Source organism: Elephantulus edwardii, unplaced genomic scaffold (assembly GCF_000299155.1).
Source record: "Elephantulus edwardii isolate Elephantulus edwardi_28Jun2011 unplaced genomic scaffold, EleEdw1.0 scaffold00008, whole genome shotgun sequence".
NCBI lineage: Eukaryota > Metazoa > Chordata > Mammalia > Macroscelidea > Macroscelididae > Elephantulus > Elephantulus edwardii.
In genome coordinates, this window is record NW_006399758.1 from 32064842 (window position 1) to 32091647 (window position 26806).

Below are 26806 nucleotides of genomic sequence, written 5' to 3' on the forward strand. Positions count from 1 at the left end.
GCCTTTGGAAACTTGCTGGGATTTCACAGATGAGAGGAGATTCTCTGTCTTTCTCCCAAAGAGCCATTCAACAAGCCACTACAGCTTTCTTTTAAAAAAAGATAAATAAAAACGTAAGATGATGCAAAAAAAGTGGAAAGAGGGAGTTGTGCTGCTGATCGATCCAAAGGCCATACCCCTCCGACAGTCTGAAACCACCAGCAGTTCTGTGGAAGAAAGGTCAATGGTCTCCTCTCGTGTGACTGACAGCTTCCAAAAGTCCACTGCAGCATCGGCTATGGGTTGGTGCCTATTGGACATGAATGAATTTTGAGTTTTCCATTCCTAAATTAATCCATTTATTCATAATTGGCAAATTCAATTTTTATTCATTCATTAATTCATATATTAAAGAACTGTGGAATGATTTGTGTTTTTTTAAAAAAATCATTAGATTTTGTTCAAGTTTGAAGTGGTAAAGGGTCAGCACTGGAGAGCAAGACCTCCTGTAAGAGATGATTAACACAATGTTTGTGGCAATGGGCTCAGGTGTGTCAGAGATGGTGAGCTTGGCTTAGGATAAGGTAAGACTCAGAGGGCTATTGTTTGTAAGGTTACTATCAGTCTTAGCTGACTGTTGGGTAATGTTGGGGAGGAAGGGAGAGCCTCGGGCCAGGACAGTTAGCCTAGCTCCAGATAAGTGCAAACCTCCCAACGACCTTTAATAGGGGGCAGAGAAAGCTCCCTTGTGTTTGGCTATACCGGCTTGACAAAGCTCGCCCCCTGGGAAGACGCCTGTCGTTTCTGTTGAACTGGGAGTGGTCCACACAAGGCTGAGGTTCTCCTAACGATTCCACATGTCCCACATCTGTAAGCCCTCCCTATCTGGTCTTCCTGTTTATTTGATTGTATATAAGTGTGCTGCAGCCCCCAATAAAATTGGGCTGGATTGACTCTCTCTCTGATCGTCTCCCAGAGTGGTATGTCTCTGTCCTGCTTACCCCCATCAGGGTGTTGCTGTTTGTTGCCAGTGAATGGACAGCAACAGTTGACTTGACAGTGCATAACAACAGATTTTTGATACTGTCTTTGGCCTGTAAATCAGCTCTAATCCAGTTATATCTAAAAATGATGACTTCCCTCAGTTCCTCTCCATTCCTAGCTTAAATAGACTTGAGCCACTTAGAGAAAGGAAATTTCTCCTCCTAATTCACTTTCATCCTGTTGTTGTTTTGTGGTGTCAAGTTGCCTGTGACCCTATGTACAACAGCTCTGAACTCTGCCCTGTCCTGAGCCAGTCTCACTAATTCCAACACACCAACCTCATTGCCCCAGTTAATGTATCAATCCATCTCATCCAGGGTCTAAGACTGGAGCCAAAGATCTAGGTGCAAGTTTGCTTACTTTCTTAACTCTTAATGAAGTATAAGCTGCATCATGTGCCCAGTATATGTCAGGACAAATGTTAAGTGGTTCTCCTGGCTCTTTCTAGCTTTTGCTGCTTCTACACACCTGAGGCCTATTGGCGATCCCAGATATTCTTTATTTTTTTCTTTTTTTTATATTGGTCTACATACAAAATTCATATACATTTTCCTTCATTCATATTGGCTTCATAATATCATTTCCATACATTGTGTTTTCTTCTTATTCTACCCATTTTTCTGGCTGCTCTCATTCTATTTCCTGTGATTTTACACTCTAGCCTCATAGTCTCAAGTGAGTACTTAGTTCATATGTAAATCTGCTAACTATGGCAAATCTTCTCCAAAATATTCTAATGGGCTTATTACTAAGTAAAGAAGACATCAGCCAGTTTCCAATCTAATTACCTTTCTATATTAACTCCCCATTAGTACAAGAATAAAGAACAGGGGACTCAAAGTTTTTGTTTTGTTTTTAATTATAACATTTCATCTAAGCATGGTAGAAGAAGAATTGATGCCTTTGGGCAGTGGTGTTAGAGAAGAGTATTGAACTCTTCTCATGGACTGCTTAAAGAACAAACAAATCTGTCCGTGAGAGGGTGAAACAAAACTGCTCCTGGGAAGCAGGGATTTTGAAACTCAGTCTCACATACTTTAAGCATGTTTCCAGGAGAGACCAGTCCTTGGAGAAGAACATTATGCTTGAAAGGGTAGAGGGGCAGCACAGAGAGGAAGACCTTGAATAAGATGGATTGGATCAGTGATTGGGGTAATGGGGGTAGGTGTATCAGAGACAATGAAATTGGCTCAAGATAGAGCAGGGTTCTCTATTAATCACAAACTACTCAACGGCACATAACAACAATAAGAAAAAAAAAACTATGGACCACACTCCCCTGACATTCTATCCTAAATCTCCTACAACTATTTGTTTTATCAGATTATGAGAGATCTCAATATATATGTGTATTTTGGGGAAACACCATTTGATCTATTATATTTAATGTGTATTTTACAAGTCCAACTATTTATGGCTCCATATGTCAGACGACACCTAAATCATAATGGTTAGTTGAGACCACATAATTACTTGGTAGACTGTGCTTGGTTAAGTATTCAGTCCACTAAGGCCCCAAAGTTCCTTCTCAGAGGAGAATGGTTGTTTCCAGAGGATGGAAGGGCTTTGAACCAAAATCTGTCAATGCATTTGTGCTGTGATTTACCAGTAGAAGCTTGCCAAATACCTCAAACTCAAACTTTATTTTTATCTGCCACTTCTTCAAGTACCATTGACTCAAAAGGATGATATACCCTGTCTAGTATAGCAACTTATATGGAAGCCTAAACTTGTTGCAGACTTTTCTCTTGTCCCAGGTCCCACTTTAAAAAGTTGTTTTTAAGTCACTTGATAGAAATACCAGAGTTGTTACTGTTCTGAGCCAGCCAATTAGGGCTCATTGTGACACTACATCATCACAATCTCCATCATGTGCAAGCCCATTCTTGGCATCATTGTGTCAATCCATCTTGTTGAGTCTCTTGCCCTCTTTGACTCTGCCTTTTCCTGCATGATTCCTTTTTTCTCAAGTACTGGACCCTCCTAACAACATGCCTAAAGTATTTGATAGGAAATTTCACTATCTTTGCCCCAATGAACACTCTCATTGTACTTCTGCGGTCCACAATATATTCAATACTCATCTCCTGTGCAATTCAAAGACACAGGTCCTTTTTTTCAGTCTTCCTTATCCATTATCGAAATTTCATATGTATAGGGAGCAAATGAAAATATCATAGATCACAGCAATATACCTAAACAAGGAATATGTTGCCTCCAAAAGCCAAAGAGGCCCACCAGGTCCCTTTTCAGTCATAGTAAAGGTTAGATCCAACACTGTACCCTTTAATTTTTAAGGAATTTCTTGGCATACTCCATACCACTGGAGGGAGCTCTGGTGGCTTAATGGTAAGGAGTTGCACTGTCAATTCAAACATGCAGTTCAAAACTATCAGCTACTTTATGGGAGCTAAATGGACACTCTCCTCCTGTGTGATTTACTACCTCTGAAAACCCATTGAAAGGTCAGCCCTCAGTCAGTTTTGACATGATGGAACAAAACAAACAATAGCACTGAACAACCACATAAGCCACAGAAATGTCATTGCTGTGGAAATCTCCTGAATTTTTGTCTGATTCCTTTTCCCTCCTCTACCATGTAAATTTCTCATCAATATATTTAAGGTCATCAATACATCTTCCTTAATAAGTATATATTGCATAATGTGGTCAACATATAGACCCGTATGGTTCTTGTAGAAAGTAAAAGCAATCAAAGTCTCTGCTGACTAAATTCTAAACTAAGGAGAACTTGCATATTCTGAGGTTTGACAGTCTGAATGCATTGCTAGCTTTGCCAGCTAAAAGAAAACTTCTGGCTCATCTTGAAAACAGATGTGGAGAAAAAGGCATTGACCACATCGATAGCTGTATACTAGCTACCATGAGATGTTTTAATTTGCTTAAGTAATGATATTCCATCTAGAACAGTAGCTGCAACTGTGGTTACCACTTGGTTAAGTATAAAATAGTCGGCTGTACTCTCCGAGACCTATCTGTTTTAACAAAAATGTTGTTGTTATGTGCCATTAAGTCGCTTGCGACTCATAGCCACCCTATGTACAACAGCCCTAAACTCAGCTCTGTCCTGTGCCAATTGCACTGTCTCTGACACTCGCATCCCAATTACCCCAGTCACTGAATCAGTCCACCTCATAGAGGGCCTCTCCCTCCTGTGCTGTCCCTCCACCCTACCAAGTATGATGTCCCTCTCCAAGGACTGGTCTCTCCTTACAACACATCCAAAGTATGTTAGACGGAGCCTCAGAATCCTTGCCAGTTTAACCCTTTCCGGGATGAATCTGTTTGTTTTTCTAGCAGTCCATGGTACTTTTAATATTCTTCTCTAGCACCACAGCTCAAAGGCATCAATTCTCCTTCTATCCTCCTTAGTCATTGTCAACTCTCTGATGCATAACAAGTGATAGCAAAGACTATCGCCTGTATCAGACACTCCTTAGTCTCCAGAGAGACACCTTTGCTCTTCAGTACTTTGGAGAGGTCCCTAACAGCAGACTTTCCCATGGCAATAAGTCTTTTAATTTCCTGGATGCTGGTGCCGAGAGTGTTGACTGTGGAGCCAAGCAAACTAAGGCCGTGAACAATCTCAATCTCTTCACCATCCATCCTGATGCTGCCAATTGGCCCAGTGGTGAGAATCTTTGTCTTCTTGACATCGAGCCTCAATCCATATTGGAGGCTGCAGTCCTTGACCCTCTGCAGCAAGCGCTTCAGGTCCTCCTCAGTTTCAGCAAGCAGGGTTATGTCATCCGCATAACACAGATTGTTGATAGACCTTCCACCAATCTTGACCCCACATTTCTCCTCATAGAGCCCAGCCTCCCACATAATCTGTTCTGCATACAGGTTGAAAAGGTATGGAGATAGGACTCATCCCTGGTGTACGCCAATCCCAATTTTGAACCATGCAGTCTTCCCTTGCTCTGTTCTGATGACTGCCTCTTGGTCCAAGTATAGGTTTCGTATTAGCATGATCAAGTGTTCTGGGATTCCCATTCTTCTCAGAGTCAACCACAGTTTGCAATGATCAAACGCCTTTGCATAGTCAATGAAACACAGATAGACATTCCTCTGGTATTCCCTGCTTTCAGCTAAGACCCTTCTAACATCAGCTACAATATCCCTAGTACCACGACCCCTTCTAAACCCAGCCTGGACTTCTGGCAGCTCTCTGCTGATGTGCTATTCCAGTCGTTTTTGGATAATCTTCGGCAAAATCTTGCTTGCATGTGCAATCAATGGGATTGTTCTATTGTTTCCACACTCTGTTGGGTCACCTTTCTTTGGGATGGGAACAAATATCGATCTCTTCCAGTCAGTTGGCCAAGTGGTTTTTCTCCAGATTTCTTGGCACAACTTGGTGAGCACATCCAGGGCAGCATCTGTTAGCTGAAATATGTCAATTAGTATACCATCTATTCCTGAAGCCTTATTTTTTGCCATTTCCTTCAAAGCAGCCTGAACTTCTTTCGTCAACATAGGCTCTTGCTCATATGTTGTTTCATGAAATTCTTCTGTGTCTGCCAATTCCTTTCAATACAGTGACTCAGTATATTCTTTCCATCTTCTGTTAATACTTCCTGGATCAGAAATAGACAAGTTAATATTGATATTGTGGGGATCATTACCTCTAAATACTTTAAGTCTTTAATGAAATTGAGAGCACTACTCTCTGTGATTCTTCCATAAATACAGAAGGAAGAAAATGTCTTTGTTGCAGTTAGTTGCTATAGAGTTCACTATGACTCATAACAACACTATGAACAACAGATCGGAACTTTTTCCAATTCCATGCCATCCTCACTATCTCTGCTACACCTGAGCCCATTTTTGCATTACTGTGTCCCCTACCTCCTTGAAGATCTCCCTTTTGCTGACCTAGTAGACCTAAGTCAATAAAATCAAACTAATCTAGCTTTAGATTCCTTTCATCTCATCCCGCACTTTTGAGAGCATCTTCGGAGGTCCTAGCCAAAGTATCACAGCACTGGCAGGGAGTTTGCAGGGGGTGATGCACCCAAAATCATCATGTCAGATAAAGATTTCTGGCTCACAGGGTTTCTGAAGCTGTTAGATCTCAAGATTTGAAGGTCAAGTAGTAAACTATTGGCATACATCAGATTACATAGAGGTCTGAAGATAGCAAGTCAAATGCAGAATCAAGCAGACATATGCTTTGCTAGAAACTTTGTATACATAATACAGAGAATTGTGGTCCAAGTTGTCATAGAGCAAGCATTAATCTTAACACTATCCATTTCCTCATCTTTAAAACAAGGATAAGAAGAATGCTGACTATTCCGTGGACTGCCAAATGAACAAACAAATATGTCTTGCCAGTGAGGAAAAAAAGGAGAGAAGACCCTCCATAAGATTAGCTGATAGAGTCAGGACTGTAGAGAATGTGATGAGGATGGTGCAGGATCCTCTGAGAGGATATTTATTCTACATAGGATTGCTATGAGTTGGAACTGGCCTGAATTAACATCAATAACCACCACCTACAGTGGTATCATGATGTTTAAATAGATCAATATTTATAAAGTATTTGAATTATCCCTAGCCTTTAGTAATTGTTAAGTATTTTTTATGAAAACATTAAAACTTCTACAGCCCTAAATATTGATCTTCGTTCATTATTCTGTTCTATTTTTCGATTGTGCTTTGTTTTCCTAAAGGCTGTGGTTTGTTTATTTTAACCATAGCTGATTTTCTTTTTTTAACAAGTCCTATAAGGAGTATTATTGAATTCACGACCTATCTCGTGTGAAAAGTAAATCTTAAGAAAGATAAAAATCAATCTTTTTCTTCACAAACAATTACTTTTTTTCCGCCTTTTTTGTCTCAAAAAGGTTCTCTCGGGGCATGTTCCAATGCAATAATCTGTTTCTAAGGAGTAAATGGATAAACACTTTTCTCCAAAGGGATGTTTCTCCTAGAAGTTTCTTTTTTTTTTTCTTTCTATCATGTTTTATTTCAATTTTCAGGACTAAAATTACTTAAAAGAGCTTTCCACGTATCTAAGCAATTGCAGCTATTAGTGTTAACAGTCTCTCTTAGGCATCGTCGTGGACATCACATTTCCACTACACCAGCAACTGTGCTGGTTGCCCTAAATACATAATCTGAAATTCCTCCCTTGAGTTGCTGATGATGTTTTGTGTATTATTGATGGTAAAAAATGAAGCATGGGATAGGAGGGCCTGGTGATGACTCCTCATGAAGATTTCCTCCTCTATTTACCATAGAAAAAGATGTGGGTTATCTGGTTTCTAGGACTGTGGTTAGTGACTTAAAGTAGCAATGGATAATACTCTTTAATTTTTGCTCAGTTTAGGGAGTATTATTAACCACGATGGGCATCAGTGCTAATTAATACCCATGAAGAGACTGTCTCAAAGAAATATATGATTAGGTATTGTTGTTGTTGCTATGTGCCGCCCTATGTACAACAGCCCTAAACCCTGCTCTATCCTGTGCCAATCGCATTGCCTTTGACACACCCAGCCCGATTACTCCAGTCACTGAATCAATCCACCTCATAGAGGGTCTTCCCTTCCTGTGCTGTCCCTCTACTCTACCCAGCATGATGGCCCTCTCTAAAGACCTGTCTCTCCTTGCAACATGTCCGAAGTATGTCAGACGAAGCCCCAGAATCTTTGCCTGCAAGGAGTGGCCTGGTTTAGCCCTCTCTAGGATGAATCTGTTTGTTTTCTTGGCAGTCCATGGTACATTCAATACTCTTCTCCAGCACCACAGCTCAAAGGCGTCAATTCTCCTTCTGTCCTTCCTAGTCATTGTCCAGCTCTCTGATGCATAACAAGTGATTGCAAAGACTATGGCCTGTATCATGTGCACCTTAGTCTCCAGAGAGACACCATTGCTCTTGAGTACTTTATTTGCATGAAAACAGTACAGAGTAAGAGGTGCATAGCAAAGTGGACTTGGGGGGTGGAGAGGGAGGAAATTGTGCAACAATGAAAGAATCTTGTAAAAGAGAAAAGCAAACTGAGGCAGATAGGGAGGTAAATTGCAGTAAAGAGTGAATGGGAATCCAAGTTTTTTGTAAACTTTCCTTAAAAATATAAATTTAAAAAGTGACAACACTCTTAGTCACATCAAAATAGACAATGACAATATCATGATAGAAGGAGACAATAGATAATATGATAGATGGAGAAAGGATTGAAACTATCAATTTTTTAAGCTTACTTGGATCCATAATTAAAACCCTTGGCACCAGCAGTCAGGAGATAAGGAGAAACATTGCTTTGGGCAAGCCATTGTCAGAGATGTCTCCAAAATAGTGAAGAACAATGATGTCAATCTGAAGACTAAGATGAGTCTGATTTGGGTCATATATGGCCTTTTAAAATATTTGCTATGCTTCTGAGAGGTAGACAGTGAATAAGGATGACATAAGAAAAAAAGTCTATGTCTTTGAGCTGTAGTGTTGGAGAAAAGTACTGAATTTCCTAAAGAATTGCCCAAAGACTGTAAAACAAAACAAACCAAAAAACCCAACCCAAACTGAACAGGTATGTCTTGGAAAAGACAACCTACATAGGAGTGTCCCTTGGAGACAAGGATGACAAAGCTTCATCTTACATCCTTTGGACAGGTTGCTAGAAGAGACTACTCCTTGGAAATTGATTTTGTGCTTGGAAAGGTAGAGGATCAGTGAAGAAGGGGAAGATCCCTGATGATAAGGAGGATTGACATGGTGATTGCAGAAGTGGACTCGAATTTATCAGAGACAGTAAGGATGGGACAAGATAGGGCAGGGTTAAAGTCTATTGTTATTAGGGTCACTCTGAAACATCAAACAATATTGGGTTTCAGAAAATATTGGAGTCTGAGCTACTTCTTGCCCACCTGGATACTTCCAGAGTCATTGCTAAAGTACTGATCCCTACGAGAGTCACCCTTGGCTATGGTGGCTCACCTAAAACAGCAGTGTGCATGTAACACAGATTTGTGTCAGCTCTGCCCAGTAATGCATTCAACCATATTCTTAATGAGCTATTTTTATACACACAGGATGAGAGACCAGGAAAAAGCAATTACTGCCTTCATTGTTTAGATTTTTATAAAAATTTAATTTCTTGGCCTAATCCTTCAGTTTTACACTTAGTTAAGCAAAGGTAGTCAGTCAATTCTCAGCAAATGAGTGATGCAGAATTAAATTTTATGGTATTTTCCTGTAACTATTTCGATATTAGTGAGCTCTGGTGGCCTAGTGCACTGCAATTCCAAAAGCACATGGTTTGAATCCAACTAGCTGCTCTGCAGGAGGATAGACATTCTCCTCCCATGTGATTTACTGCCTCTGAAAATATGCTAAAAAGTCAGCGATTAGTTGCTCCTGATTCTATGGAAAGCAACAATAAATTAAATATTAAATATATTTAAACAGGAAAGCTTCTCAAGAAATCTTGAACATCAGTTTTTAGATAAAATTTGTTTCTGCAATATTTGCCTACATGTATTAAAAAGATGAATTGCATTGGGAAAGTTTGCTGTCAGCAACCTCTTCACTGGAAAGAAACAATGCCAGTCTGGAGACCAAGGTGCGCCTGATACAGGCCACGGTCTGCACAATTACTTGCTATGCATCAGAAAGCTGGACAATAACTAGGGATGAGAGAAGAAATGATGCCTTTAAGCTGTGGTGCTAGAGAAGAGTATTGGATACACTATGAACTTCTAGAAGAACAAACAGGCTTGTCTTAGAGAGTGTGAAGCCAGGCTTCTCCTTGGAGACTAAGATTCTGAAGCTCCATCGGACATACTTTGGGCAAGCTGCATGGAAGGACCAGTCCTTGGAGAGGGAAATCATACTTGTGAGGATGGGAGAGGAAGACTCGAAATCATAACAGGTGTAAACTGTCCTTTCTCCCTCAGAATCACCTGTAACTTTGAACCACTGGAGATGCCTGACCTTAGGGACAGCAGTATAGCTTGCTGTGGATGACAGTCATCAGAACTGCATACAAAGGAAATGCTGTTGCTAAGGACCATCAATCAGGAACTGACCCATAACAGACCCTCTAGCAGGTTTTCGGAGGCAGTAGATATCACAGGAGGAGACTGTCCATCTTTGTGCCTTTGGGTTCACAGTACAATTGCTTACCACTCAGCGTCTGGTGCTCCCTACAAAGGAAATAGGTTAGCCCTGATCTGTGAAATTAGTATCTTTGAGTATTAATGTAGTGTTGGCTGAGAGTATTGAATATACCATAGACTGCCTAAAGAACAACAAATCTGTCTTGCAGAAAGTATAACCAGAATGCTCTTTAGACATAAAGATGGTGAAACTCATCTCACTTACTTTGGACATATTTTCATGATGAGCCAGTCCTTGGAGAGAGACATCATGCTGGAAAAAGTAGAGAATCAGAGAAAGAGAAGAACAGTCTCAACCACTATGGACTTGAGCATGGCAAGGATTGTGAAGATGGTACAGGATCGGACAAGGTTCAGATCTGTCCGTCACAGGGTTGCTGTTCATCATAGTTGACTTGATAGCAACTAATGACAACATTGTCTGAAAGTTGGACAATGAATAAGGGTGAGAGAAGAAGAATCAATTCCTTTGAGTTGTGATGTTTGCAAAGAGTGCTGAATAACCCACGGACTGCCAACAGAACAAAGGACAAAGAATGTCTTCAGAAAGGTGCAACTACAGTGTGCCATGGAGGCAAGGATAGTGAAACTGCATCTGACATTTGTTGTGTATGTTTTAGGAAGGGCCAGGCCTTGGACATCATTCTTGGGAGGGCCAGCAAAGGAAAGGAAGACCCTCAACAAGACGGATTGACAGAGTGACTGTGATGGTGGGCTCAAGTGTGTCAGAGATGATGAGGATGGCACAGGACAGAGCAGGGTTAAGAGCCACTAGAAATAGTGTTGTTATGTGTCATAGGCAGGTTGTTGACACTTTAACAACAGCAACAACAATCTGTGGCCTGACACCCACCACTACCAAGAGATAGGGCAACTTGTAAATGCTGCCTCCTCTTTTTTTGCAGAGTATTTACTGGGAAATAAATTACTCAGCTATGACATAACCAAATGTATGAGAAATTCTTTACTCTTTTAGCAACCACAAATAATTATTTTATTGAAACTTCGACAAACAATTTATCATGAATAATGAAAATAGGTAGATTTAAAGAGTAGAAATCAAAATTAAGCTAACCCTATTATTATTTTAATGTGTCATTTAAATGCTCCATTTCCATTCCAGGGTTCTCTCATTTTAATTAGCCTCTGCATTAATCCAATCAGAATTTAAATTAGCCCAGATTAGACTTTAATATATTTTTATAGCTTTTTACTGGCGATAAATTATGCATTTTAATCCAAACAAATGTAGTAATTTTGTCAGATTCATGTAAATGCAATTTTTACCGCATATCATATTAAAATAAATTTTTAATGTTTTTCCACAGACTTGAATCTAAGGAGCCTTTCCTGTCTGTTGGGTGAGTAGATGTGTAAATATTTTAAACATCAATTATTTAACCCAAATAAATATAGTCTGATGAGATTATATTTTCCGTCATTTAACGCTGTATACAAAACCAGAACATATCATTATCCTTTTTACAGTAACATTGCTATCTACAATGTATAAAGCCTTAAAGAAAATGTTCCCAGAGCGTTTTTAGGATCTTATAAATGCACCTAATGCATGTATATAAAGGATTAGGTCCTCTATAAAATCCAAATAAAGAAAACAGTGGTTATCTGTATTGTCGTAATCTAGAGACCTGCTCCCATCTTTGTTATTGTTGATTTTAATTCTACTGCATCACAGTTTCACTTTTCCTAGTCTGTTTACCTCAGTTTTATACCCTATTTTTTTCCATTATACTTTAGATCAGAATTTCTTCCTCCTTAATCTCTAAATTAGTTTTTTTTAATCTATATGCTTCTTTCCTTCTTTTTTCTCCCTTTTCACATTCTTTCCCAAAATTCTCTCACATTGTCTGCTTCTCTGACATTAAAAAAAAAAAAAATCAAAGACCCTTCAGGCAAACTGGGTAAGAAGGATGGGAATCATCCTGAATCGTAATACATGTGCTAAGTGGAGGCTGTGGACTTCTGTGCTATCTTACATGATGCTATTGCTAACAAGTACATGCACGCACCATTTTCAGGCATTTAGATCTAAGAATTAGCATGGTTTTATTTTTGTTTATATTCTTTTGTTGTGCTTTAGGTGATAGTTTGCATAGCAAAATAAATTCTCATTTACAATTTTTATGCAATTTTTTCCAAGAAATTGACATTTTTTTTATAATGTATCACCATCTTTATAATTGAAAACACAGCTTGTGCTCTTTTTTTAATTAGTCTAGAATGTCATTCCCCTCCTTAGCTTTTCTTCTTTGTTTTAGGGTAAATGTTGCCAGTTTGCTCTCATATATTTAGTAACTTAAGAGATCAAAGTGTTCACAGGTAGTATTGTTAATTTTACCATTCAGTATATTATTTTGATGAAAGTGACCACACAGAATGGCTTTAGGTCCTAGTTCAAAGAATATCTTAGAACAATAGAAGTTTGTCTAGTCTCTCTTCATCCTGTAAATCCAGACTTTTATATTGAGATTTGAATTTTAATCTATAAATTTCCCCTTCTTTTAAAGTGAATCATCCATTGATCCCTTGACAGAAATAATCAGTCGTGGTTTGGGTGGTTGTTGTTAGGTGCTGTCTAGTCAAAAACAGCTCTTAGTGACCCTTTGAATGCATGACATTTCTGAACGTTGCCCTAACCTGTGCCATCTCTGATATACTTGAGCCCATTGTCACTGTTACTGTGTCAGTTGACCTCCCTGAAAGTCGTCTTCTTCTCTATTGCTGAAGCTCCACCTTTCTAAGCATGATGGTTTTTTCTAAGGACTGCCGCCCCACTTAAAACATTCCCATAATATGTGAAATGAAGCTTTACCATCCTTGCTACAAGGAGCACTTGGCTGCACTTTCTCCAAGATACACTTCCTCCCCTCCCCCCATACTCAGTACTCTTATCCAACACAGTTCAAGGCATCAATTCTGTCATCCTTATTTGATGTCCAACTTTCAAATGCCTAGCTAGTAATTAAAATGATCATGCCTTAAATAAGTGCACCTCACTCTTTAAACAAATGCCATTATTCCTTAGCACTTAGGAGAGATCCATGACAGTAGATTTTTCCCAATGCAATGTGTCTTCTGATTTCTTGACTACTGGTACCAAGGATGTTAATTGCAAGATGAATTAGTTGAAAATTCTAATCTTTTCTCGACCAATCATGATGTTGACTCCTGGTATAGGAGTTAAGATTTTTGTTTCCTTGATGGTGAGATATATGTGTATTGAAAGCTGCACTCCTTGATCTTCTACAGCAAATGTCTCAAGTCATCATCACTTTCAACAGGGTAGGTTGTATTATCTGAATAATGGAAGCTGTTGATGAATCTTCCTCTGATTGTGATGCCACATTCCTCTTCATAAAGTCTACCATTTCAAATTATTCATTCAGCATGACATCTTGAACAGGTTTAGAGAAAGGATACAGTCCCGACACACATTTTTCTTGACTTGTAAACCAACAGTAGAAGAAATTAATATATTTCTTTTTGTCTCAGGTTAGATGAAGCTGTGAATCATGTGGACTTTACTTTTATGATGTAGTTTGTTCTTTGAGCATTTAGTATCCCTCAATCTCTCTCTTATTTATTCATTTATTTATTTATTCATTCATTCATTTTTAGTACCTCAATGCTAAGGAGTAATGATGTCAGTCTAGAGATTAAGGTTCACCTGATCCAGGGCATGGTCTTTGAAATTACTTGCTATGCATCAGAAAGCAGGACAGTGACTAATGATGACAGAAGAATTGATGCCTTTGAGTTGTGCTGGAGAAGAATATTGAACATACTGTGGATGACCAGAACAGACAGGTCTGTCTTAGAGAGGGTGAAATCAAGTTTCTCCTTGGAGTCTAGGATGTTGAAGCTCTGTCCTTACATACTTCGGCCACATGGCCAGGAGGGACTAATCCTTTGAGGAGCACATCATGCTTGGAGGGGTGGAGGGACAGTGCAATAGAGGAAGATCCCAAATAAGACAAACTGATACAGTAACTTGGGTAATGGGATTAGTTGTGTCAAAGTGAGTGAGATTGTCTCAGGATAGGGCAGGTTTCAGAGTTTCAGAGCTATTGTACATGTTCGATGGTATATAACAACATTTTCTTTTGTTCTATATGATGTTGTTGTGCTGTTAAGTTCCTCTGAGTTGTCTGCTCATAGCAATCCGATCAACACTAGATTAAAGCTTTACACCCTGCTGCACCATGCTCCTGGTCCCCACCAGACTCACACTCTTTCTTACAATCACTGTGTCAGTCCACCTCCTTGACAGTCTCTTTTCAATGACCCTGTATTTTTCGCCAACATGGTAAGTTTTTCCATGATGATACCTCCTGAAAATAAAATGTGTGAGATGATGTTTTACCAGTATGGTAAGGAGAATCCTAGTTGCATTCCCTCCAAGAAAACCTTGTTATTTTTGGAAGTCCATGGGTATTTGGTAATCTTCACCTACACCACAAATTCGAAGCCATCACTTCTTAAGTCTTCCTCACTAACTCAGAGTAATAGGGATCTGTATTTGCATTTTAGACAGCTTCATGGCTTCTGGAAGGTTTTTAACACCTCACACATACTTGCCTAATTGTGTAAAACAGTCTTTATAAATTATGATGTATAAATTGACTGAGATAGTCCATGAAACTATGATACCAAGCCTTCAAATCTAGTAAATATACCCTATAAGTTACATGGTTGGATCTAGGTAATATCTGTAACTGTACACACTATATTTTCATTGTTATTGTTATTATGTGCCATAAAATTGCCTGAGACTCATAGTGTCCCTATGTACAGCATCCATAAACCCTGCTCTATCCTGTGACAATCTTACTGTCTCTGACACAACTACCCCCCATTACCCCAATCACTGAATCAATCCATCTTATCGAGGGTCTTCCTCTCCTGCACTGTCCCTCCACCCTCCCAAGCATGATATCCCTCTCCAAGGACTGGTGCCTCCTTGCAACATGTCCAAAGTATGTCAGATGACACTTCAGATTCCTTGCCTAATCCTTTCTAGGATGAACCTATTCATTCTCTTAGCAGTCCATGGTATATTCAATACCCTTCTCCAACACCATAGCTCAAAGGAATCAATTCTCCTTCTATCATCCCTAGTCATTGTCCAGCTCTCTGATGCATAGCAAGTGATTGGAAAGAGCATGGCCTGGATCAGGTGCACCTTAGTCTCCAGAGTGACATCATTGCTCTTCAGTACTTTGGAACAGTACATCAACAGAGAACTGTCAGAAGTACAGGCTGGGTTTAGAAGAGATGTGGTACTAGGGATATTGTAGCTAGTGTTAGATGGATCTTGGCTAAAAACTGTGGCTAATTCTGAGAAGAAAGACACAGTCTAGTGCAATCCAAGTTTTAGGCAAGCAGTCCCAAGGCACAATTCCTTACTAAGCCCAGGCTCCAGTTTCAGTTCAGCCGTCAAAGCCAAGTCATCCAGCAAGGTTTGCCCTGGAGCACTTGTAAGTCAGCTTCTTCAAATATCCGACTAGACCAGCCAAACCTTGAACTGTGACCAGCACAAAATGCAAGAAGCCTCAGGTCACAGTTTCTCCACAGCAATGCCACTGTCTCTCCACCACTAGGGTCTCACTCATACCAGGGTCTTGCCATCACAAGCCTTGCTCGCCTCATGTTTTGCTGCTTCAAGTCTTGCTGCCCAGATGGAAAGCACTCTTTCTCTTATCCTATCCCCACAACTGTTGATGATTTGTGAGCCCATGTGTCTACAGTTAAGGTAGCTGGAGATCATAGACTAAATGGCTAAAAAAGCCAACTTTTAGGCTAACACCACAGTATTATCATGCCTTTTCTACAATGACTGAGATGATCTTGTTATTGTTTCCCTCTCTGTTCTATTTCTGTGACCATTTACCAAACAACTAGTGTTTCATTCAATCATTTATATAGATCTTCTATCACATTAATTATAGGCCCGGCACTACAATAACATCACTTCCCAATTCCTTCCTGTGATTCTTGTTTCTATTTATCATTCTTTCCTGTTTCTTTGTGTCTTCTGAGTTCTTTCCCTAGGAAAATGCTGCCCTTTTCCTCTTGTATAATTGATTTTTTAAAGCACTGAGTTCTTATTAACTGTTGTTATTGTTCAGTATATAAGCATATCTAATGTTTGGCTAAAAGTTGATCTAAGGAGGTAAAATTAGTTCTTGGCTTAAAAAGGTTACTAAGTAACACTAGCCATTTTTTGTAATTATGAAATTTGGTTCATATTTTTCTGCCACTCTGTTCAGTACCCTCGACTGTGGCAATTGTAGTTCCTGGGTACTTTCTAGCTCTTTTGGTCACATGGTAGTGAAGGCTGAAGCTAATATAGTTCATTAATCCTTTGGACTAATTCTTTCTATGTGCCTTTGAGTTTCTTCATGCTTCTATGTTCAGGAGAAGACAAGACCATTATTTGCATCTTAAATGACTTCCCACTGCCCCCACCAAAAAAACCAAAAACAAATACATAAATGACTTTTAACAGCCTAGTCACTACTCAACAAAAGAGGGTATAGAATATATTTTTTGTGCACTATGTTATACCAGTTGACCTTGATATCCTTCATGACTAGGTTTCTGAAGGCCTTCAAGCAGCAACTCATTCCTTCAGGGATTTTGGTTATGATTAGAAATTTATATAACATTACTCCTCATTAGTTCAAAATAGATATATTTACAGAATGCATAAATATACATCTAGAACTATTATCTGACAATCCGATGTATGGCAATATGTCCTTATATGTTTATCTTGCTTGTCTAATCTTCATTTGTGGGTTAATGTTTGTTGTTAGTAATAATGAAGTATTATATATGCAATCATATTTCTTTCTGATGGCTGTAAACCCTTTGTGCCTCTGTGTGTTTTCCTTTTCTCTCATGATACTGATGGGTAGTTGTTTTGTTTTGGGGTAGTTTTTATGGGTTTTGTGGGTTTTTTCTCTTTTTGTTTTTATTTTAGCCCACATTTAATTTTTTCTTTTGTTATAGATCTATTCACATTTTTTAACTCTGTGTTAACTCATGCAAGCAGTATATTTTTAAACATTTTTTTCAAATTAACTGGAGTATAATTTTTCCTAAAAATAATAATTCTTTTTATTTCAGTTGATTTCATTATAATGTCCCATCTCATTTTTTATTTTTCATCTTGATTTGTTCTCCTTTTTACCCTTTGTCAGTTTGCCTAGAGGTATAGCAATTTTATTTATCATATCAAACGACCAGCTTCTCACCTTTTTTTTCTTCTGGTTTTTTAGTTCTTTTCCTTCAGCTCTTGTCTCTATGACTTCCTTTTCCTGGTGACTTTGGACTCTTTTTGATGCTTCTCCTTTTTTTGTTTCAGTTGCAGATATGAGCTATTGATTTTGTTCCTTTCTTCGCTAATGGTGTGTGCTTTTAGTGTTATGAATTCTCCTTGGGGCATTGCTTTTGTTGTGTCCCACAGGTTTTGTATGTTGTATTTTGATTCAAGAATTTTTTATTTTTTATTTCACTCTTCTCCCAATTATGATATGAGAAGAGGTTTACAATGCTAACTGCCTTTCCATTCAGCCATTTACAGACACCTTGCTTTATGACATTAATTGCAGTGCACACTCAGCTTCCCTGTAATTCTCACTGCTATTCTTCTATCCTACCCATTCCTGCCTTCTGAGCCAAACAGTAATGGGCATATAAAGGTGAACAATGAAACCAGTGAGCACATACTCCTTAGAGATATGTTAAGTATTATTCAAAATAATATTTTAAAGGAATTTTAAAAAGACACTAAGAGTTTTCTTAGTAGAAAGAGACATTATAAGGCTGAAGTCTTTGGTTTCTTAATCTAGAAGAACTATTAAAAAGAACAGTTTATTATATGTAAACCTTTTGTTGATATTTGTATCTCCACCCTGAAATCTATAGCTGAACCTCATTCCTTTTGAATAACATAATAAATAAAATCTTACATCACAGAGAACCTCTCCAGCAAATATGAAGGAAAACCTTAAGCTAGGTTGGCTGTGAATCACAGACTTTCCTGTTTTCACATTTTGTTTTCCTCCTCACATATCATGTACTAAATAAAACTACCCTTCTTTCCTAGCAAAGTATTTTTCCCTAAGACAGTTCACATCAAGAAGCCTGGCATTCAGCTAGGCAGAACACAGCCCCAAGTGTTCTTTGCTAATGACCTTTGACTTTACTAACAATTCCTATTTCAGTGGCCAAAGGTGTGATTTCAGATGCCATAGGTAAGAAGAGTGAATGCTATAGAAACTTCCAGAGAGAAACCATGAGGAAGAGGCCGTAGCACACGCCCTCTGATGTCTCAGAACACACACACACACACACACACACACACACACACACCATCTTATACAAGGAAAGCTTAAGAGGATATCCTGGATAGAGGCCGCCTTGGAGACTAGCTTTGTGTGCCTTTGGATTTGTATAATCTCTTATTTTCTAAAATAACTCCACTTTTCCCTCCCAAAATTGTGATATAAACATGAGCTCTTCTCTACACCCTTAACCTACCCTACGAGCACTCCCTCAGACATTCCCTTTCCTGAGAGGCTGGCACCCCCTGTCTCTTATTATTGTTAGTAGCCTTCTAGTTGACTCACAGTGACCTTTTCAACACCAGGTCTGAGCCTTGCCCTAATCTGCATCACCCTCACAATCACTGCTGTGCTCAAGCTCTTGTTACGGCACTGTGTCAATACATCATGTTGAGCGTCTTCTCCTTTTTCTGATCCTTCATCACGCCCAGCGTAATGTCTTCTTCTAAGGACACTCATTCCTACTGACAACATGCCCAAAGTAAGTGAGATGAAATGACCCCACCCTTGCCTCCAAGGGGTATGCTGGTTGAACTTCCTCCAAGACAGACTTATTCTTTCAGCAGTTCACAGGATATTCGATACTTTTCTCCAACATCAATTCTTCTTCTGTCATCTTTATTCATTATCTACCTTTTTTATTCATAGGAAACAATTGAAAATACTCTGGCTTGGCTCATGAGCAATTTACTCTTTAAACTAGCATTCTTATTATTTAGCACTTTGGAGAAGTCTTTCACTGCAGATTTTTCCATCGCAACATGTCTTTGTTTTTTTTAACTGCTATTATGCTGGGCTCTATGAGGAGAAATGTGGGGTCAAGATTGGTGGCAGATCTATCAATGATCTGCAATATGCAGATGACACAACCCTGCTTACTGAAACTGAGGAGGACCTGAAGCGCTTGCTGCAGAGGGTCAAGGACTGCAGCCTCCAATATGGATTGAGGCTCAATGCCAAAAAAACAAAGATTCTCACCATTGGACCAATTGACAGCATCAGGATGGATGGTGAAGAGACTGAGATTGTTCACAGCTTTAGTTTGCTTGGCTCCACAGTCAACACTCTCGGCACCAGCAGCCAGGTGTTGCCATGGGAAAGTCTGCTGTTAGGAACCTCTCCAAAGTACCGAAGAGCAATAGTGTCTCTCTATGGAGACTAAGGTGCGTCTGATACAGGCCATGGTCTTTGCAATCACTTGTTATGCATCAGAGAGTTGGACAATGACTAAGGAGGATAGAAGAAAAATTGATGCCTTTGAGAGTTGGTGCTGGAGAAGAGTATTGAGAGTACCATGGACTGCTAGGAAAACAAACGGATTCATCCTGGAAAGGTTTAAACCGGCTGGCTCCTTGGAGACAAGGTTTCTGAGGCTCCGTCTAACATACTTTGGACATGTTGTAAGGAAGGACCGGTCCTTGGAGAGGGACATCATGCTTGGTAGGGTGGAGGGACAGTGCAGAAGAGGAAGGCCCTCTATGAGGTGGATTGATTCAGTGACTGGGGTAATTGGGGTGGGTGTATCAGAGACGGTGCGATTGGCACAGGACAGAGCAGAGTTGTACATAGGGTCGCTATGAGTCACAAGCGACTCGACGGCACGTAACAACAACATTTTGTTGGAGGTTGATTGTGGATCCAAGTAAAATGAAATTGTTGACAATTTCAATCTTTTCTTTTTTTTAAATTTCAATCTTTTCTTAATTTATCCTGACATCACATATTAGCCCAGTGGAGAGGGTTTTTGTTTTCTTTTTAAAATGTAAAATGCAGTGAACGTAGTGGTCTGATCTTTTGCAGCAAGTGTTTAAAATCCTCCTCACTTTTTGCAAGCAAGATTTTGTCTATGCATTATTTGTATGACAAGAGTCCAGAATAAGAGGTGCATTGTGAAGTGGACTTGGGGGTCAGGGGGAGGAAATTATGCAACAATAAATGAATTTTTTTAAGGGAAAAAGGTTAATTGGTGGAGGGGGGGAAACATGCAACAATGAATGACTAAACATCCAACTTTTCTGTAAACATTAGTTAAAATAAAAGAAATTTAAAATACTTTTAAGAGACTTATGCATGTTTGTCATACCATTTTGTTAGATATTCTAATGTATTAAAATATATTGAAAGATGTGATCTCTACCTTACAGAATTCTACAGCATTTGAGGAGAAAAAAAATCACATATAGGTTAATAACAAGAAACTCAATAAAGAGTTTGGTTATTTAATGCTTAGTTCAGTTTTCTTTTGTTTGCTCCTATTCCTTGAGTATTTCAATCATTCATTGAGCAACACGATTCCCTCTTCCTTTTTACTTCTCACAGCAGCATTTCAGAAAGTCATTTGAATCATGAAAATCAAAATAGTTGCTAGGGAAGCTGAGAGAGAAAAATGGAGTTTATGCATCTATTAGAAGACTATGAAAAATTAAAGATCAAGTTGGTCTGTTAAAAAAATTGTTAGAGCATGTTTCTCTCCTACATTGGTCATCAGTTCTTATTGTTAAAAAATCTCTAAGTCCAAAGAATTCTTTTGCATGCTTATGTGTTCTGCCCTCAAGTCAAGAGAGCTAAAATAGCTTCTCTTCATGCCTCACTTAATGCAGTTTCTCTGCAGCATTTCATGTTCTTGCCAGCTACTTTTGGATGAATCCACTTTCTTAGTGAATACCTCTGTTTTACAAGGGCAGACCCAAAGTGGTCTTTATTTTAAATTCGTCAGTCATTTCGCACCCAGTATTAAGGCTGTGGTATATAATGAGGGACTCCTCAAAATGAAGATTTGACATTGCACCAATTAATAAAGGTTTACTGTTTTTTAGATAATTTATTAAAATAAAGTGAATGAAACACAATCCAAATTATTTTTCTGACTGAACGTTTTTACTCACATCTTTTTTTTTCATTTTCAACAAGATAATTATTTTAGATTAAATTGTCCAAAAGTATGTTTGAATCTCTTTCCTGACCTTGTTCAGTCAAACAGTTGGGTCATAGTGAGCATATAAGCCCACAAGCAACCACAAGGCCCATAGAAGTCTATCCATAAGATTTAAATGTATGGTGTTTTATTTAATCACTTACCAAAGGGAATAAATGCATGGTTATGAAATCAGTTAACACTATAATGTTGTGTTTGCCTAGGATTTTATATAGCTCACTTTAATTGTAATTCTATGTCCAGTAAAAAGTTATATATAATAGTATATATAGTCATGTTAAATATTCCATAGGATAATCCATTACTTGTCAATTTCTTAAAGCATTTGTTAGTATATACTTATGGAAGTTGCTTTCATTTATCCACATAATCACTGATCTTTACAATCAACTTGTTTTTGCTTAGGCAGTTACTTAACTTCTAATAATTTCATTTCCTTATTTCTGAAGTGTTATTAAATTATATTATTTAGTATTTACCGTATTTCTTAGCATTTGGTAGTATCTCATAAATTTAAGCTAGTATTATTGTTCTGTATATGTTGTTGTTGTTGTGTGGCATTGAGTAGCCTGTGACTCATGGCTACAATAGCACAATAGCTCTGTACTCTGTCCCATCCTGCACCAATCTCGCTGTTTCAATCCATTTCATCCAGGATCTTCCTCTCTTGCATTGTCTTTCCACCGTTCCAAGCATGATGTCCTTCTCCAAGAAGCTCTGCGAGACAGAACTTCAAAATCCTTGTCTCCAGAGAAGAAGTTGGTTTTAACCTCTCCAGAACAGATCTATTTGTTCTCTTAGTAGTCCATGGTATGTTCAGTACTCTTCTTCAGCACCACAACTGAAAGGTATCAGTTCTTCTGTCATCTTTATTCATTGTGAAGCTCTCTCATGTATTCCAAGTAATTAAGAAGACCATGACCTGGATCAGGTGCACCTTAGTCTTTAGACTGGAATCTTTGCATTTCAGCACCATGGAGTGCTCCCTAAAAGCAAAATTTCCTAATCCAATTCGTTTTTTTTTTATTTCCTGGCTGCTGTTGGTTCCTTGAGTGTTGAGTGTGGACCTGAGCAAGCTGATATTGTTGACAGTCTCAATATCTTATCCCTCTATCACAGTGCTGCCAGTTAGCCCAGTGGTGAGAATCTTTGTTTTCTTGATGTTGAGCTCCATTCCATATTGAAGGCTGCAGTCCTTAACTTTCTGCAGCAGATGCTTCAGGTCTTCCTGTTTCAGCAACTCATAGTTGAATATCTTTCTGATATTGACCTAGGCATAGACTCATATAAAATTTTTGCATAGCTCACATACTCAGTATATGTTACTCTTATCTGACAATGGCACAAATATTCCAATTCCCATAAAAGTATATCAAAATGAAAGGCACACACAATTGATTAGATCCCCCTGTCATATTCTCTCATTGCAGTCTGTGTCTTTATTTCCCAAGCCTTTTCACAGTGTAATTAAATAATGCTAATCTTGTTAGGAACTTCCAAGAAGAAATGTCTTATTCATCATTTAGCTCCAGGGCCTGGATGAGTATGTAGTATCTAGCATGTTCACTGAATGAGTCAACTGAACTAACATGAACATTAATTACCAATTTTATGGGGAATTTAGTATATAAATCAGAAATTTGTATTCATAACAGTCCTAATTCTTTGGGCTGTTATGAATGAGATAATATCACAAAGGAAGGTGGTTGGCACATAGTAAACAGGAAACAAATACTGCTATTATTCTGTGCAACAATTAAATTCTAAATCTTTCTATTGGAAATAAGTTTCCCTGAATCCTGGAAATTCCACTTAACAGTATCTGACCTAATTATTCTGAAGGTTAGTCTGAAAGTTAATTTATAACTGCAGTGTTAACCCAAAGTTGACTTTTTTTAGACATTACTTTTGCGCCCCTCACCCCTCACCCCAGGTCTCCAGCCATCTTAACTGCAGGCACATGGTCTTGCAAATCATCAACAGCTATGGAACTAGGATAAGAGAGAGTCCTTCCCACTCTGAGCAGCAAGATTTGAGGTAGACTGGAGCAAGACCCTGGTGAGAGTGATACTCTGGTGAACCCATGATAATAATGGTGTAAAGACTGTGGCACTGCTGTGGAGAAACTGTGGAAAGAACTAATCATAGAAGCCATGAGATAAAGGTTAAAAGTGTTGTTTTTCTTGCCAATGCTTGAAGAAAACACTGACTTATAACTGCTGATGCAAACTTTGCTGGATGATTTGGATTTGACTGCTGAAATGAAACCAGGACATTTATTAGTTAAAGCACTGTGTTTTGCTGTTAATCTGACTTTAGACTGCTGGACTAAAACTTATATTGTGTGATATTCTTTGCCTCTTTTACTTTAAAACCTATTCCCCTAATAAGCCCCACTCTTGATACCACAACTGTGAGTAAAATCTGTCCATCAACAATGGATAAACAAATCTTGCTGCTGGTGTGGCTCTAGAGGCACCAGGGGGCTGGGCTACGAGCTCCTTATTTACTTTCTGCTCTGAGATAATGAAGGATTGTGATATTCTAACTCCTTCTGACTCTTTCAAAAAGACCCTCGAGGTCCTGTATCCCATGTACCATTTTCTATTCCTTTTACTTTCTTGTGGAGGCATAATTTCAATACGCACTTTATTCTTGGAATAGAAGTTTGGAAGAAAGTAAAGCTAGATCAGAAATAAAGGGAAAGAAAGCTCTTGAGGAGGAGAACTCAAAAATTCAAACCCATTGCCATCAAGTTAGAAATGACTCTTAGCTGATCCTCTAGGGCATTTTCAGAGACTTTAAGTTACAGGAAAGGAGATTTTCCATCTTTCTTCTTAGAAGCAGAGCAGATGGTGGATTTGAACTGCTTTGAGTTAGCAGCTCCCTACAGAATATACTGCCAGAGCTTCCTCTGAGGAAGATGCTGGTTTGTTTTGAAGTGTTGAGTAGAAAATTACAGATCTGAACCCGGTCCTCTCCTATACCATCCTCATCACCTCTGACATAATGAACCCATTGCAGTAGTCACTATGTCAATCCATGTAGTTAAAGATTTTCTTCTCTTTCATTGACTCTTCACCTTCCCAAGCATGGTGTCCCTCTCCAAGGAATAAACTCTCCTACCAATATGTCCAAAGTATGTGAGATGAAACTTTATCATCTTTGCTTCCAAGGAACATTTCTTCCAAGACTTACCTATTTGTTCTTTTGGAAGTCCATGAGATATTTATTACTCTTCTCCAACACAACAATTCAAAGGTATCAGTTCTTCTTCTGTCATCCTTGTTCAGTCCTCAGATGCATAGCAAGTGACCTAAAAGACCATGGCTTGAATCAGGCCCACATTGGTTCTCAAACTAACATCACTGCTCCATAGTAATTTGGAGAGGTCCTTGACTGCAGGCTTTCCCAGTGCAATGCATTTCTTTATCTCCTGAGTGCTGATACCAAAGATTTTTGTTGTGGATCCAAGTAAGATGCATTCATTGACAATTTCAATCTCTTCTCCATCTGTCATGATATTGCCTTTGGTCCAGCAGTGAGAATTTTTGTTTTCTTTATATTGAGACATAATCAATATTGAAAGCTGTAGTCTTTGATCTTCAGCAGGTATATCAAGTCCTCGTCACTTACAGCAAGCAAGGTTGTGTAATCTGCATAATGCAAGTTATTAATTATTCTTCCTCTCATCGTGTTGTTACATTCTTCTTCATAGAGGATAGATTATATCCTCTCTTCATCTGAGAAAGATAGACAAGTGAAAAGAGGAGGGTAGCTAGGGGGTGGGGATGGCTGAAGAGAGAGTAGAAATAAAATGTATAGACAATGAACACTGTAAAAGACCAGGTTTGGGGAATGTCAACCTGGGAAGAATCAACATAAGGAAAATGTGCCTATTGCATTTAGCAAATAGGAGCAGGATCAATGTAACTGTTGAAAAGAGGAGGGGAGAGAAGAGGAGAAGAATGAAAGAGAGAGGTTGGGAATCACTAGGACACCAGATATTAGTAGAAAGATGAGAGAGTAAAGAAATAGACAAGATGCAATGGGAACTTGATGAGACAGATTAATAGAAAGCATTCACTTAATAATAATTAACTATAAAAACAGTATTTATGAATGTGTAAAACAGTGTATACAAATTAAACACAATGTATATTAATTATGCTATAAAACCAGTAAAATAAGAATAGTAAAAAAATAATTCATCAAATAAGGAAAAACCGTAACGGGAAGATAATCCTAGAATATACGTTGTTTTTATGTGCCATTGAGTTGACTATCACAGTGATCCTATGCACAATACATCTGCTCTGAGCCAATATGTTTTTGACACATCTACCCCCATTTTCCAGTTACTGTGTCAATCCATCTCATCTAGAATCTTCCTATCCTGTGCTATCTCTCCACCTTTCCAAGTATGATGTCCTCCAAGGATTGATTCTTCCTGGAAACATGCCCAAAATATATCAGATGGAGCTTCAAAATCCTTGCCTCCAAGGAGCAACATGATGTCACTCTCTCCAGGACAAACCAATTTATTCTCTTGTCATCCAATAATATGTTCAATACTCTTCTCCAATTCCACAGTTCAAAGGCATTGATTCTTCTTCCATCATCCTTAGTTATTATCCAGCTCTCTGATGCATAGCAAGTAATTGAGATGACCATGACCTAGATAAGGGGCACCTTAGTATTTAAACTGACATCATTGCTCTTCAACGCTCTGGAGAGTTCTGGAGAGATAGCAGATTTACCTAATGCAATTCATCTATTGAATTCCTGATTGCTGGTGCCAACTTGAAATTATTAACAATGTCAATTTCTTCTCCATCTAATTGGCCCAGTGGTGAGAATCTTTCTTGATGTTGAGCTTCAATCCATATGAAGACTGCAGTCTTTGACCTTCTACAGCAAACAATCAGGTCCTCCTCAGTTTCGTCTACCAAGATTGTGTCATCTGTATAACACAGGTTGTTAATTTTCTTCCAATTCTGATGCTACATTCCAGGACTTCATAAAGTCCAGCCTTGAGAATGCTCTGTTCCACATATACAGTAATCAAGTATGGAGACAGGACACATGCCTGATGCACTCCCTTCCTACTTTTGAACCATTCAGTGTTTCCTTGCTCTGTTCTGACAACTGCTTCTTGGTCTAAGCATAGGTTCCACATAATCACAATCACGTGTTCTGGGATTCCCATTCTTCTCAATGTTAACTACAATTTGTTGTGATCCACATAGTCAAATAAATGCATTTGCATAGTCAATGAAACACAAACAATCATTTCTCTGGTACTCTCTGTTTTTAGCTAAGATCTAGC

The 26806-nt window shown here is 38.6% G+C and overlaps 1 protein-coding gene across 4 annotated transcripts in view; it reads left to right on the top strand.

Annotated features, from left to right (window-relative positions):
- LOC102863830 (RNA-binding Raly-like protein-like) overlaps nucleotides 1–26806 on the top strand; it is a 973734-nt gene that overhangs the window by 809354 nt on the left and 137574 nt on the right. For all 4 annotated transcript variants that reach the window (XM_006880505.1, XM_006880506.1, XM_006880504.1 and 1 more), the window contains one exon: nucleotides 11499–11531. In XM_006880505.1, the coding sequence (XP_006880567.1) occupies nucleotides 11499–11531 (33 nt within the window). The remainder of the gene's footprint in view (nucleotides 1–11498; nucleotides 11532–26806) is intronic.